Source organism: Brassica rapa, chromosome A07 (genome assembly GCF_000309985.2).
Source record: "Brassica rapa cultivar Chiifu-401-42 chromosome A07, CAAS_Brap_v3.01, whole genome shotgun sequence".
NCBI classification, from domain to species: domain Eukaryota; kingdom Viridiplantae; phylum Streptophyta; class Magnoliopsida; order Brassicales; family Brassicaceae; genus Brassica; species Brassica rapa.
Genome location: NC_024801.2, coordinates 28,435,255 through 28,448,115, shown reverse-complemented (window position 1 = coordinate 28,448,115; position 12,861 = coordinate 28,435,255). Strand labels below are relative to the sequence as shown.

The window sequence follows — 12,861 nt, the reverse complement described above, 5'->3', positions numbered from 1 at the left end:
TGTCGACCGTCGGTGTTTGCATAGGCCAACAACACACAATCCGTGAATTCTATTTTCAGTCATAATTGCATTTCTTTAATGTTCTTATAAGAGATAGAGGCATAGAGCATATACATTTATGAAGAAAAGTTATATAAAAAAACTGATTCTATTTCATACAGGATTGAAAATCCAGTTAACTGAGCTTTATTTTTTGTCTCGTGTTTTCTCTAAAGCTTTAAAATTGATGCAGTAACTAACACAAGTAAAAATTTCCTAAATTAACACAAGTTTTCTTATGTTTTCTCAAAAGCTTTAAAATTAATAATTTTGTGGACAAAAAGTAAAGTTTTCTAAATTGGCTGGCTTTAGAATTTAGGTTTAATAAAGGCAGAAAGGGGCATTGTGACGGATTAAATAGTTAACGCTTTACTAATTAATTAATTAGCAGAGAGCGTAAACAGTCAATTTATCATTAACTAGCCATCAAATCCGACACATTAACAGGCAGACAGAAGACACCCGAGAATCTGACGTGGCAACGCGTAAGTGGGTGAAGTTCTGGTGATGGAGGGTACGATGCAGCCAAGAACCAAATTTCCCCACAATTATTAATTCAGAAAAATCGAAAAATCTAAAATGAAAGGAGAAGAAAAAAAAAAGATCTCACGTGCGGAACCAAACTATGACCTTTGTCTGATCAATGATCATCCTCTTCATCTCTCTTTCTCAGTTGTTCTTTGAATCATTACTTACTCTTTTCTTTACTCCACGAAAATTTTAATTCTTTCTTTTATTTCTCTCTACTTAGGAAGTGGAGTAAGTAAACGTTGGGGTCTCTGTGGGTCTGCTGGTATTGGCGTCGCTCTGTTCCAATTAATTAGAGTTTGATGATCTGTTGTTACCTCTCTTTTCCATTTTACTCGAGAAAAATAGCTGTTTTCCCGAGAAAGTTTTGAAAAATCAGGTCCAACAAAAAAAGCTAAAGCTAAAGTGTTTAGTAGACTCTCTCCAAGTCTCGGTTTTTGAGCTCTTTACTGGTTTTCGTTTTTTTTCTCGTTTGGCTTCTTTATTCGCCGAGGAGACTAATACCACAAATCATTGCCGACATAACCTCCCGGAAAATTCGTAGTTTCAATCGTTGATTTCAAGAAAAAAATTTGAACTTAGTTTTAAAAAAGCTTTGAGCTTTTTGTCTTCAGATTTTTCAAAATGGGTCTGTGTTATTCAGTAGATAGGACTACCGGGAAGGAACCGGGAGAAACCAGCTCCACCGCGGAGTTAGCGGATGATAGCTCCGGACGGTGGCGGCGGCCTAGAGATTTAAAGGGCGGCGGCGAAGTCGAAGGGGTTCAAGAGGTTTCAGGTCGGTTGATCTCGAATGGTTCGAGTGAAATTGCATGTCTTTACACACAGCAGGGGAAGAAAGGAACCAATCAAGACGCTATGCTCGTTTTTGAGGTTTGTTTCCTTAGATAATCTCTCCAAAGTTTTGATCTTTTCACTCAGTTTTTTTCAACCCATTTCATTGTTCAACGTATGAGTAACGCTAAAAAAAAATGGATATACAGAACATGGTTGCATTATTCTTTGTTGGTAGTTGCTTAGTAAGTGAGATAAACTTGGAATGATGCATGTCTCTATCCATTTTTGGGACCATCACAGAGCTTAGAGCTTTGAAAATGAGTTGGCTTTGCTCTGCCATTTGTGTTCTTGTGCTGTCTTGAGTCTTTGACTTGTTTCCACATAGTTGTACAGGGACCACTAGCTTCTATATCTTCTTATTTTTTTTTGGTGTTGTATTTAGATAAATAGACATTATATAACTTATGAAAATTACTTCAAAATTGCAGAACTTTTGTTCGAGAGACGGTACAGTGTTCTGTGGTGTATTCGATGGACACGGACCATTTGGTCATATGGTCGCCAAGAAAGTCCGAGATACATTGCCCTCCACGCTCTCCACCCAATTGAAACTGACCTCAGAGTCAGACCAAAACGGCTTAGTGAATGAGAAGGGTACAGAGGAGGATGAAGAAGAAGCACAGAGAAGCGAGTGTGTTACTACTATGGATGAGCAGTGGTGTGAGTTGAATCCAAATGAGAACATCGATGCACTTCCAGAGATGTATCTGCCTCTTAAACACGCGTTGCTCAAGTCCTGTCAGCAGATAGATAAAGACCTGAAAATGCATCCTACTATTGATTGCTTCTGCAGCGGAACGACTTCAGTCACTTTGATCAAGCAGGTTGGTACTTTCTTAGCTTTGCCTCTAATCTCATCGCTTTTGATTGTTAATTAATGGTTTCTTAATTAGGGTGAGGACTTGGTGGTCGGAAACATTGGTGACTCGAGAGCTGTTCTTGCCACAAGAGACCTAGACAACGCTTTGGTCGCTGTGCAACTAACCATAGACTTAAAACCTGATCTCCCAAGTACGTTAGATTCTTAAAAAACTCTGAAGAATGAGAAGACAGTTTTGGTAACGTTCTCTTTCTTTGAACTCTCTCAGGTGAATCAGCAAGAATCCAGAAGTGTAAAGGCAGAGTCTTTGCGTTGCAAGATGAGCCTGAAGTAGCTCGTGTGTGGCTACCAAACAGCGACTCACCTGGTTTAGCAATGGCTCGAGCTTTTGGCGACTTCTGTCTTAAAGACTACGGTCTTATCTCAGTCCCGGACATTAACTACCGCCGCCTTACAGAGAGAGATCAGTTCATTATTCTTGCTAGCGACGGTGTATGGGATGTGTTGTCAAACAAAGAAGCTGTGGACATTATTGCTTCAGCTCCTAGTCGAAGCACAGCAGCTCGAGCTCTGGTGGACACAGCGGTTAGATCATGGAGAATCAAGTATCCAACTTCCAAGAACGATGACTGTACTGTAGTCTGCCTCTTTCTACAAGATTCATCAGTGTCCAATGTAGTAAAGGATTCACACAAAGAAGAAGAGTCCATAGAGAGTGTCAGTATCAGTAACAAGGTGGAAGAGGAGGAGGGCGAGATTGTTCCGGTTAAAGAGGAAAGTATCCCTAAGAGTTGTCGGACTGAGTCGAAGATGATGACGACAATGACACTTGCTGAATGTATATCAGTTGCACAGGATGATGAAGAGTGGTCTGCTTTGGAAGGGTTGACGAGGGTTAATAGTTTATTGAGCATTCCAAGGTTCTTGTCTGGTGAGCTTAGATCAAGTAGTTGGAGAAAATGGTTGTGATGACCTTTCTTTGTTGTTTTTTTCTACTTGTTTGCTTCTATAAGTTGAAACTGACACAGACACCACACATCACCATGTTCTTTTGTGTCATATCAATGTTTTGTTTTTTTTTTTCTTTCTTGTTCTTTTCTTCATGTAGTGTTTTTTTCCTTCCAGTTTAATCTTTCAGACATGTGAGTTTGCTCATCTTCTTACATGTATAATTTCACTACAATACAGCAAAGGTTTAGATTAATAGTCCTTTTTTGTTTTTTTTTTTCTGTGGTAAATGTGTTTTAGTAGGATAACACATGTGTGGTTAGATAAAAAAAAGATTTTAAAACAATATGATAATGGCAATTGCTGTAATGACTTTAGTAAATCATTTTCTTGTTTGTGTCTTCAGAAGTTTTGTGGTAATAATACATGAACAAAGTAATTTTTTGCTTTTAGAATTCTTTATGTTTCAAAATATAAGATATTTTAAGTAAAAACATTATGAAAGTTGTTTTTGTTTAAAATATAATAGTGAAAATATATATTAAAAAATAAACTGTTGAAAAAATTAATTAGAAATCAAATTTTGAAAAAAATGAACTAAAGACCAACTAATTTTAAAATATAATTATTTATTCAGTTTTTAATAAAACTGAAATCTAAATCTAAAAGATCTTGTAATTTGAGATTAAATAATAGGGCAATTGTCAATAATAGCACCTTTTAAAGTTTATGTCTCAAAAATAGCACTAGAAGGAGAAAGTCACATAAATGACATTCATTAACGGGTAAAATATCCATAATACCCTTGGTTTAAAATTAAATAAGCAAACAAAAATAAATAAAAATAAATAAAATAAAAATAAATAAAATGAAAAAATGAAATTTTTTTTTATAGTTTCAGATTATATGTTTTCAGATTCGAAATTTTATAATTTTTTTTTCAAATTTTTTTTTTATTTTTTTTTCAAATTTACTTTTTATAATTTAAAAATAATTTTTGAAACTGTTTTTAAAATTTTTATTTTTTATTTTAGAATTTATTTTTATAAAATTTTAAACCCTAATTCCAAAACCCCACCCCTCAACTCTAAACCCTAAGGTTTGGATTAATTAAACCAAGGGGTATAAGTGTATATTACCTCTTTAATGAAACCTATTTTTGTGACTTTTAGCCTTGAGTACTACTTTGGGAACAAAAACTTGGTTTGGTGCTATTCTAGTCTTTTCTCTAAATAATATCATTATTATAGAGCAGTTGGGCCCAAATAATTTTATTGGGGTTAGAAACAAGTAGGCCCATAAAAGCCCAAAACAGAAACCCACCTGAGAAGTTAAGTAGGGACGCGGATTCCTATAAAAAGAAAGACGCGTCTACACAAAGGAAGAACGAGTTAAACACAGACGAGGAAGAAGAAGAAGAAGAAGAGCAAACAAGAGCAAGTCTCATTGATTAGAAACCCTAGATTTTTCAATTTCTTCGAGGCGTAATGTCGTCGTCGGAGCTGCAGATTTCGCCGGCGATTCACGACCCGCAGGGGCAAGAGAAGCAGCAGCAAGCCGCCGGAGTCGGGATTTTGCTCCAGATCATGATGCTCGTCCTCTCTTTCGTACTCGGCCACGTCCTTCGCCGTCATAAGTTCTATTATCTACCCGAAGCTAGTGCTTCGCTTCTCATCGGTTTGTGTCTCCTTACTCATTTGCATTTGCGATCGTCCTCCTCCTCGAAAGGTTTTGATTGATTCCTTGTAGAATTTGTTTGAAAATTAGGGTTGATCGTTGGTGGTTTAGCGAACGTCTCCAACACGGAGACTAGCATAAGGTTCGTTCAAGCTCTTCTTTTGATTAATTTAGTATATGTGTAAGTATTCTTCAATGCTAATTAATTTTTTAATTTTATTCAGGACATGGTTCAATTTCCACGATGAATTCTTCTTTCTGTTTCTGCTTCCGCCCATCATATTATATCCTTTGATCGAGTTTGCATCTGCTACTGTTTTTTTTCTTTTTGTATACATAGTCTCTATGTTGTTTCCTTGACGTACTTGTTTGCACCCAATCAGGATTCAGCCTACAACCCGTAAGTGCAGAGAGCTCTCATGTCTTTATTGCTTTTTTAAGTTTTGAATTCTTGATGATGCTTACTTTGTTAGTGGGTCTTATGCAGAAACCTTTCTTTTCAAACTTTGGAGCCATTGTCACTTTCTCTGTACTTGGAACTTTTGTGGCTTCCATTGTTACTGGCGTGCTAGTGTATGTATCTCTGTCCTCTGAATAGCTTCTGTTTGTTGACTTAAAAGGTCCCATTTCCGTCATTTAATACTCTTTTTCTATTGAAAGGTACCTTGGCGGCGTGATGTTTCTCATGTACAGGCTTCCATTCGTCGAGTGTCTCATGTTTGGCTCTCTTATCTCAGCCACTGATCCTGTCACTGTCTTGTCTATATTCCAGGTACTTTCTTTTGCCGCTTTGCTATGAGATTCTGAAACAGTAGATATCTATCACTTCTTACTACTGTATTCTTTGGCAGGAACTTGGATCGGATGTTAATTTGTATGCCCTGGTGTTTGGAGAATCGGTTTTAAATGATGCTGTTAGTGGTTTTTGAGTAGTGATTTCTGATTCCTTATATTAGGATGAAAAATATCACATTACTCATCAGATTTATTCTTTTTTTCTTTTGTTGCTTTTGGCAGATGGCCATATCTCTGTACAGGTATGTTAGCTAATTTAAAATATGCTGTGAAAGACGATAATCAAATGGTAAGATTTTTAACAACGCTTTGAACTGGGGTGCAGGACAATGTCCTTGGTAAGAAGTCACTCAACTGGTCAGAATTTCTTTATGGTGATAGTCAGGTTTCTTGAAACCTTTGTCGGGTCAATGTCTGCAGGTTTGCTTTTGTTATCTGCTTCCTCTTTTTTCCTGTCTATATTTTTCATATATGGTTTGGCTCTTTCGACTTGAAATGGCATGGTAGCGCTTGATTTTGAGAAGGCTGCTAAATCTCTTAAAGATATCAGCAAGTTTTAGCAACCTAAGAAAAGTAACATATAAATATCAAACTAAATTTTACCTCTCAAGCATCTCAACATTTTCCAGTGTCATTATATATTCCTTTATCTTTGCTTTGTGGGTTATAAAAGAGACTAATGTGTGCTGCTTCTGCAGGGGTTGGAGTTGGATTTACTTCTGCTCTCATATCCTTTTTTGGTTTTAATTTCTTATGACACATTTTTACTTCACTTCATACGCATAAACGAGTTGTTAGCCTTAATGCAAAGCACCTCTTCAAGTATGCAGGGTTGGATGTTGACAAGTGAGTGACCATAGTTCTATGTCTGAAATTTTTCTAATGGTCAGCACGGAAATATTTTATTCTGATTTTCTTGCTCCTTTCAGTCTTCAGAACTTGGAGTGCTGCCTCTTTGTGCTTTTTCCATATTTCTCGTAAGTAATGCTGCATCTTTTCTCCTATATAATTAGGTGTATATGTTTTCTTTAGGTTTATTAACTTTGTTTTTATTGTGTAGATACATGCTTGCTGAAGGTCTCAGTCTATCTGGCATCGTATCGATTCTATTTACTGGGATTGTAAGTTGTCATTCTATTTATATGAGTTTGTGTGATATGATTCCTCAGCCAAAAGGAAAATATTATAGTGGGAACTGCCTGTGTCTTTCAGGTCATGAAGCATTATACCTACTCAAACTTGTCTACAAATTCTCAGCGATTTGTGTCTGCATTTTTTCATCTGATATCTTCCCTGGCAGAGACATTTGTGTATGCATTTGATTTGTACACTCTCAAGCATTTTGATGGTTGATTTCTGTCAATGGCCTGACGTTATGTTTCCAAATGATCATATCTGCAGGTTCATCTACATGGGTTTTGATATTGCAATGGAAAAGCACAGTTGGTCACACGTGGGATTCATCTTTTTCTCGATTGTATCCTTTTACCGTTTGGTTCAATATTCTATTTGTATAAGTTGCTGTTGCTCCTTAACTTTCTTTTTATTTTTCGTGACGAACCTCAGCTGTTCATCGTAATTGCGAGGTACCCTTTTTGTTTCACTTAATGATCTTTTCACATCATGTTCTGTGTTGTTTTTAGTGTCTGATAGTGTTTACTCCTTTTCGCATGCGTCTTACTCAGGGCAGCTAATGTGTTTGGTTGTGGATATTTGGTCAACTTAGCACGACCTGCACATAGGAAAATACCTATGACGCATCAAAAAGCACTATGGTACAGTGGTAAGATACTACTGCTCTCTGTTTACGAATGGTAGATACTGTTTTCAATACCTCATTAAAAAAAAAGTAAACAAGATATGTGGATTGCATAGGACTTCGAGGGGCTATGGCTTTTGCTCTTGCTCTACAATCTGTTCACGAACTCCCAGACGGGCATGGTCAAACTATTTTCACGGCAACTACAGCCATTGTTGTTGTAACGGTAAGCCATCCTTCTTTATAGGTTTCTGTTGCTGATAGCTGAGCCAAAATATATTGCTTTTTTTATGTGATCATTGATGCTACTGAAACGGATTACAGGTGTTACTGATTGGAGGATCCACAGGTACAATGCTTGAAGCCCTAGAGGTTGTAGGCGATAGCCGTGATACATCCCTTGGTGATGTAAGTAAAGTTAAAGACCTCCTATTTTTCTCCTCAGCGTAAAGTTAATCCTGGTCTCTCAATGCCATGGTTAACACCCTACCCTATCTTTTATGCTTTGTCAGGGGTTTGAAGTGGTGAACAATCGGTATATGACTAGGTTTGATGATGAAGGTTCACCATCAGAAAGTGGATTCAGGACAAAACTACGAGAGTTCCATAAGAGGTAAATTACTGATTAATCTACACTCAGGAGATCAAGTCCCGCTTTCAAGTTCGTATCAAAACACTAGAAACAATAAAACAATAAAAAAACGTTCGTTTTGTTTTGTTTCACGCAGCGCAAAGTCATTTTCAGAACTAGACAGGAACTACTTAACACCGTTCTTCACAAGTAATAACGGAGATTATGATGAAGATGATGATATTAACGATGACCAACACCATGGTAACAACATATTAATGATAATCTCTCGTCCACACTATTATATGCTTTATTGTTTCTCTACAACCATGGAATTTTAAACGGTTTGGTTGTCTATTATGTGCAGAAGAACGGATTCCTTTTACTAGAAGAGGGAACTTTAATAACCGGGGGCTAACTTTCTGAGACGAGAAAGCTATAGTTGTTGGCATTGACAAGGAGACATAGTGATGCAGTTGTTCGTGTACATAAAAAAAACAAATTTGATCGTCGTTGTCCGAGAGTAATAGTAGTAGTCAGGTTACTGGACTCTGTTCTTGCTCTGAACCTTTAGTGCATATTGTTTTGGCTAATTACATTCACACTAAAAAGGAAGAAACTTAATGGCAATGGCTCTGATTATACTTGTCAACATCCGGAGCATGTGTAGTAAAATGACGTATAAGGTGTGCAACCAATTACGACAATAAGAAAGAACACACTTTAATGCAAGTGCTCAAGAGTAGGGCTACATATGTTCGATTTTCATATAAAATCAACGTAGCTACCAAAATATTAGCATAACAATATATCTCATCACATAAACTACACACCTCATCCGAGAAACCAAAACAGAGAAGTTTTTAATTAGGTTATTTAAACTACTGCATCCTTCCATTGAAGTCCCTAGTCCAAGCTTTCTTCAAACTCTACATCCTGCCTGCACCCATCAATCGACAACTTTAAACATCAGAAACTATAGCTAATAAGAGATTGACAAGGGAGAGATTTGTGACAATATTATTACCTCTTCGCTTTCTTTTACCACTGTTTGACAAGGGATGAACTTCTGAAACCTTCTTCTCTTCTTGATTCTTGTTTGATTTAATAACAAGCTCTTTGCCATTACTCCCACCCAAACCGTTGCTTGATTCATCATTTACCCTAATGATATACACCTGAACAAGCAATAAGTTTCAACAGGCACTACTTATATGCATCATGCCTTTTAACTCCCTAATAAAATTTCTAACAAATCAAAGATATACAAGTGAATTTTCTTTGTACCTTGAAGGTAGTTGGGTTGATAAGGTGAAAGACAACAGCATCTCCATCGACAAGCTGATGATCAATAGCGAAACCTCTCCAGCCTCCGCTAAGACCATTCTTATCAGCAAGGTATTTGGTCACAGATTCATCCTCGTTTTCATCAACTAAAGTGATCATTTCATCGTACTTCGGCAGATGTGTATGGCAAAATTGACGCGGCAAGCCCTGTTTGCGAAAAAAAACACAAAACATATGTAATATTGGTACTAAGGTTGATGGTTCAGACATGTTATAGCATTCTAGTTTCTATAGGTTCACACATACCAGCCAAAACCCTCCGGTAACATGTGACTGGAGCATCGGTTTGATAAAGCTCGGAAACTCAGGCTCTAAGCTTGACTGAAGAGCCTCTGCTCTCTCGATTGCATAGACTCTAGCATCGTCTGAGGCATAAACCCGGTTCAGCAAATCTCTCCTTTGATAGCTCCTGCAAAGCACAACACAACAACTTATTGATAAAATCACAATGAAATGAGGATTTGATGTAGAGAGAGCGTAGACAGGTCAAACCTTCTTGGCCTATCCAAAGGTTCTAGCCCAAACTGCAAAATAAGGGATCAAAGAAGTGTGATTAACAGAAGATGATAATCTAATGTTATTAAATTAAAGATTTTCAATACTAATATCCAAAATCTAACAACAAGATCTGATTATTCTCAAAACAGACTCCAATCACTATCTAATTATATATTAAATTATTATCTCGGTGGTTCATTCATAGAAGCGTGATATAAAAACTATCTGATTCCATAACTCAGCTGAATCAAAGAGAAGAAAAGACCTCTTTGTAGCTGGGAGGAGGATTCTTAGCGCGGCTCGATCTCCTGACCTCCGACGAGTCCACCGGAGTACGCGGCGTCCTTGCCTTGGCCTGTAATTTACAAAATGAATCCAGAACACAAATGAAATGAGAAAATAAAAAAAGGATAGAGGATATACAGGAGAAGGCTTGGGGGAAGGAGAGGAGAGGCGAAGAGATTGAGAGAGCTTGTTGAGATTAAGCTCAATCATCCTCTTCTTGTTCTCTTCCACCCTTTTCAATCGTATCTGCTCATACTCCGATTCCACCATTTCTTCCTTCCTTGGGGCTTTTCGAGAAACAGATTAAAACCTTCCTTTAAGAGTGACCGTTGGCCTGTCACCTTCTCTTCTATTATTATTAAATATCTTCTCTTCTTTTTATCCTTTGTGTCAAAATCAATAATACTAAATTGAAATTTGAATTTCTACAAATAGTTATGGGTTTCATCTTAGTAAAATGATACGTGAATAGACAAATAGTTATGGGTTTCATCTTAATAAAATGCTGCTTATTTATTTATATGCTATTGGGCTTTTATGTGGACCTTTAATCATACGAAACTAGCGCTACTTGTAGCCCACTTGGCGGCCCAAACTTAGCCTAGGCGCGTGGGCAAGTGAATATGGTTTTTTAACTGAAAGTTATATAGATAGAGATTAATGACAGTTAAATGATAATATAATTCGTGAACATATTACACGATGAAGTACAGATTATAAGGATTTTTTTTTTTTTTTTGCACGCAGCGATATTCTTCTTTTTGTCTCACATGAATGAGAGAAAAACAAAGCATAAAAAGAGGAAGCATACAATATAATAACAACCACTCTCGCATAGAGGAGAGGCACACACTTTCATAGCTTATATCAAATTCATTAATCATATTGGCGTTGGTGGGTGGGTGGGGGGGGGGGGGGGGGGGGGGGGATTACAGGTACTTAACCAGCAGCCAAATGACGAGAGCAAGACCAACGATTCCAAGCACTGACAATAGCATTGACATGCACGAGCATCCTCCTTTCATATTCTTGTTCATCACCGCTAGGCTCTTCTGCACTCGCTGTCGATCATCATTCAAGCAAAAACACCACATCAAAATCCAAAGGGAGATGTGAACCAATCTAATTCAAAAAGTTACCGCATTAAACTATAAAGGGCGTTGCTGTTTTTTAAGATTGCGAATACAGACAAGCTCTTGGACCTAATAGACCAGTGTGTGGTCTTAAAATTCCGACAATGGACTTGTGATCTAATGCCACAGACCAACTTCAAGTCTCTTTTAATCAATGGAACATCTTAGTGGAGATCACTGAATATATATTTACCCGTAAGCGGGAGTCAGTAACATCCACATGGTAGTCTAAGTCTTCCTGCATGCAGAGGAAAGCCAGATTTTTATTAGAACAAAGAGAATACATTAGGAAATACATCAGATACATACGATAAGCCTTGTCTGAAGAGTGAGCTCCTCATTGACAGCAAGAGCAATGTGTTTGGTACTCATGACTGTTTCCTCCAACTTCTCCAGCCCTTCGTCTTGTTCTACTCTCATGGAAAGCAATCATACATAAGTCAATACCATCACTACGGTCCTATAGGATAAATGTGACATTAACAAAAGGCAGCTCACCTCTCATAACTTGTCGTTGGAATCCAACAATGCCTTGGTTATCCATACCAGACACTCTATTCATCGCATCATCAGGCTTTGTCTCTGGCCCAAGCAAGCTGTCTCTATTCGCAAAGTTCGACATGTTCAAAGCAGACGCCACCTTATTCGCCTTTGATCTCAAGCTCCCAACCATATCCTTGCGACGATTCATCTCCTTCTCTGACCTGCGTATCACACATTGGTTCAGACCCAACAATGAAACCAAAATGTTGTCTAAATTGAAAAAAAAAGAAGCTTACACGTGTTGCTTCCCAGGAACTTTAACAAGAAGGGATTGAAGACTGTCTAATCGAGTCCCCAAAATGGTGATCTTTCTCCGTATAGCTGAGGCACGACGCTGAGCATCAGGCCCCGTTACACCAGAAGAGTTCCTTTCGGACATCATGCCGTTAATATCCTCAGAGAGTTTTAAAGCCTCGTTGTACTCTCTCATCCATGCATCAGAAGACGCCATTGACCTTGCAAAACAATAAAAAACAATGACAATTAAGCTCAAATAAGTATATACGCAAAGAGGCAATTAAAGAGAGGTAAAAAAAAAACAAGCTGCAAATCTAGTTTCTAACGAAACGAGACAAGTAAATCTCTTACATGACATGAAACCGTGTAATAAGAAAGAGCTTTTTCACCAAATTTTTTTTGAGGATTAAAAAGACAAACTTTTTTATTGTTGCGTAAAAGAAAATTGAGCAAGGAATCAGACGTTTAGACACATAATCTGCGATACCCATTCTCCAGAAACTCATAAAAAAGGGATGATCGGGAAGATTTTAATATCCCCCCAAATCAACGGAGCCGACGGAATTGACCTAAATTAAATGGTGAAAGAAAGAATCGAGAAGCTTACCCTCTTGGCACTGCGATCAAAACCCTTTTAATTGGTGAATTTGAAGGCGATGAATCACCACGATCCGTCGTCGAGAAGAAAAATTATCACGCAACGGAGAGATGAGACTTTTAATTATTTCTTGCAAGCTGTAATGAAAACAAATCATTGTCAAAAGTTGGGGTTCAATGATGATTTAACAAAGTAAAGGGTTAAGAGAACAAATCCAAAAGTAAATTAGGGGTTGTAAAGTGTAAA

At 37.5% G+C, this 12,861-nt stretch overlaps 4 protein-coding genes across 5 annotated transcripts; 2 read left to right on the top strand and 2 right to left on the bottom strand.

Annotated features, from left to right (window-relative positions):
• Positions 1 to 140: 140 nt before the first annotated feature.
• On the top strand, positions 141 to 3,428 carry LOC103832432 (probable protein phosphatase 2C 18). Its single transcript, XM_009108438.3, has 4 exons — positions 141 to 1,440; positions 1,833 to 2,228; positions 2,298 to 2,415; positions 2,493 to 3,428. Exons 1-4 carry the CDS (start codon positions 1,192 to 1,194, stop codon positions 3,191 to 3,193), a joined length of 1,464 nt encoding a protein of 487 aa, XP_009106686.1. The 5' UTR covers positions 141 to 1,191; the 3' UTR covers positions 3,194 to 3,428.
• Positions 3,429 to 4,432: 1,004 nt separating this feature from the next.
• On the top strand, positions 4,433 to 8,628 carry LOC103832431 (sodium/hydrogen exchanger 6). Its single transcript, XM_009108437.3, has 22 exons — positions 4,433 to 4,849; positions 4,940 to 4,991; positions 5,074 to 5,133; positions 5,225 to 5,249; positions 5,337 to 5,422; positions 5,510 to 5,621; positions 5,701 to 5,763; positions 5,867 to 5,886; positions 5,970 to 6,064; positions 6,343 to 6,371; positions 6,459 to 6,490; positions 6,574 to 6,621; positions 6,705 to 6,765; positions 6,857 to 6,954; positions 7,046 to 7,121; positions 7,211 to 7,230; positions 7,330 to 7,427; positions 7,520 to 7,629; positions 7,728 to 7,811; positions 7,916 to 8,016; positions 8,132 to 8,238; positions 8,342 to 8,628. Exons 1-22 carry the CDS (start codon positions 4,660 to 4,662, stop codon positions 8,398 to 8,400), a joined length of 1,626 nt encoding a protein of 541 aa, XP_009106685.1. The 5' UTR covers positions 4,433 to 4,659; the 3' UTR covers positions 8,401 to 8,628.
• A 44-nt stretch (positions 8,629 to 8,672) lies between these two features.
• On the bottom strand, positions 8,673 to 10,507 carry LOC103832430 (B3 domain-containing protein At3g19184). The gene is made up of 7 exons (XM_009108436.3): positions 10,243 to 10,507; positions 10,085 to 10,174; positions 9,814 to 9,845; positions 9,568 to 9,730; positions 9,262 to 9,468; positions 9,002 to 9,152; positions 8,673 to 8,914 (listed from the first exon to the last, which is right to left on the bottom strand). Exons 1-7 carry the CDS (start codon positions 10,372 to 10,374, stop codon positions 8,904 to 8,906), a joined length of 786 nt encoding a protein of 261 aa, XP_009106684.1. The 5' UTR covers positions 10,375 to 10,507; the 3' UTR covers positions 8,673 to 8,903.
• Positions 10,508 to 10,761: 254 nt separating this feature from the next.
• On the bottom strand, positions 10,762 to 12,847 carry LOC103832523 (syntaxin-52). 2 transcript variants are annotated; one of them, XM_033275322.1, is made up of 7 exons: positions 12,625 to 12,847; positions 12,017 to 12,235; positions 11,736 to 11,941; positions 11,547 to 11,647; positions 11,431 to 11,475; positions 11,033 to 11,165; positions 10,762 to 11,000 (listed from the first exon to the last, which is right to left on the bottom strand). In XM_033275322.1, exons 2-6 carry the CDS (start codon positions 12,229 to 12,231, stop codon positions 11,034 to 11,036), a joined length of 699 nt encoding a protein of 232 aa, XP_033131213.1. In that variant the 5' UTR covers positions 12,232 to 12,235; positions 12,625 to 12,847; the 3' UTR covers positions 10,762 to 11,000; position 11,033. The 2 variants fall into 2 exon arrangements, 1 of the variants encoding a protein (XP_033131213.1); XR_004449351.1 differs by lacking the exon at positions 10,762 to 11,000 and having other exon boundaries at positions 11,028 to 11,165; positions 11,244 to 11,475.
• Positions 12,848 to 12,861: the final 14 nt, after the last annotated feature.

Excerpts from the sequence above, each read along its gene's own strand:
- LOC103832523 (XM_033275322.1), bottom strand. The coding sequence starts at position 12,231 with ATGGCGTCTTCTGATGCATGGATGAGAGAGTACAACGAGGCTTTAAAA. Across the intron at positions 11,476-11,546 it reads CTCTTCAGACAAGGCTTATC|GAAGACTTAGACTACCATGT; the intron begins GTATGTATCTGA and ends CTCTGCATGCAG. Across the intron at positions 11,166-11,430 it reads TTACTGACTCCCGCTTACGG|CGAGTGCAGAAGAGCCTAGC; the intron begins GTAAATATATAT and ends GATGATCGACAG.
- LOC103832431 (XM_009108437.3), top strand. The coding sequence starts at position 4,660 with ATGTCGTCGTCGGAGCTGCAGATTTCGCCGGCGATTCACGACCCGCAG. Across the intron at positions 4,992-5,073 it reads AACACGGAGACTAGCATAAG|GACATGGTTCAATTTCCACG; the intron begins GTTCGTTCAAGC and ends AATTTTATTCAG. Across the intron at positions 5,764-5,866 it reads AATCGGTTTTAAATGATGCT|ATGGCCATATCTCTGTACAG; the intron begins GTTAGTGGTTTT and ends TGCTTTTGGCAG.
- LOC103832432 (XM_009108438.3), top strand. The coding sequence starts at position 1,192 with ATGGGTCTGTGTTATTCAGTAGATAGGACTACCGGGAAGGAACCGGGA. Across the intron at positions 1,441-1,832 it reads ACGCTATGCTCGTTTTTGAG|AACTTTTGTTCGAGAGACGG; the intron begins GTTTGTTTCCTT and ends TCAAAATTGCAG. Across the intron at positions 2,229-2,297 it reads CAGTCACTTTGATCAAGCAG|GGTGAGGACTTGGTGGTCGG; the intron begins GTTGGTACTTTC and ends TTTCTTAATTAG.
- LOC103832430 (XM_009108436.3), bottom strand. The coding sequence starts at position 10,374 with ATGGTGGAATCGGAGTATGAGCAGATACGATTGAAAAGGGTGGAAGAG. Across the intron at positions 10,175-10,242 it reads CTTCCCCCAAGCCTTCTCCT|GCCAAGGCAAGGACGCCGCG; the intron begins GTATATCCTCTA and ends TGTAAATTACAG. Across the intron at positions 9,153-9,261 it reads TCAACCCAACTACCTTCAAG|GTGTATATCATTAGGGTAAA; the intron begins GTACAAAGAAAA and ends TTGCTTGTTCAG.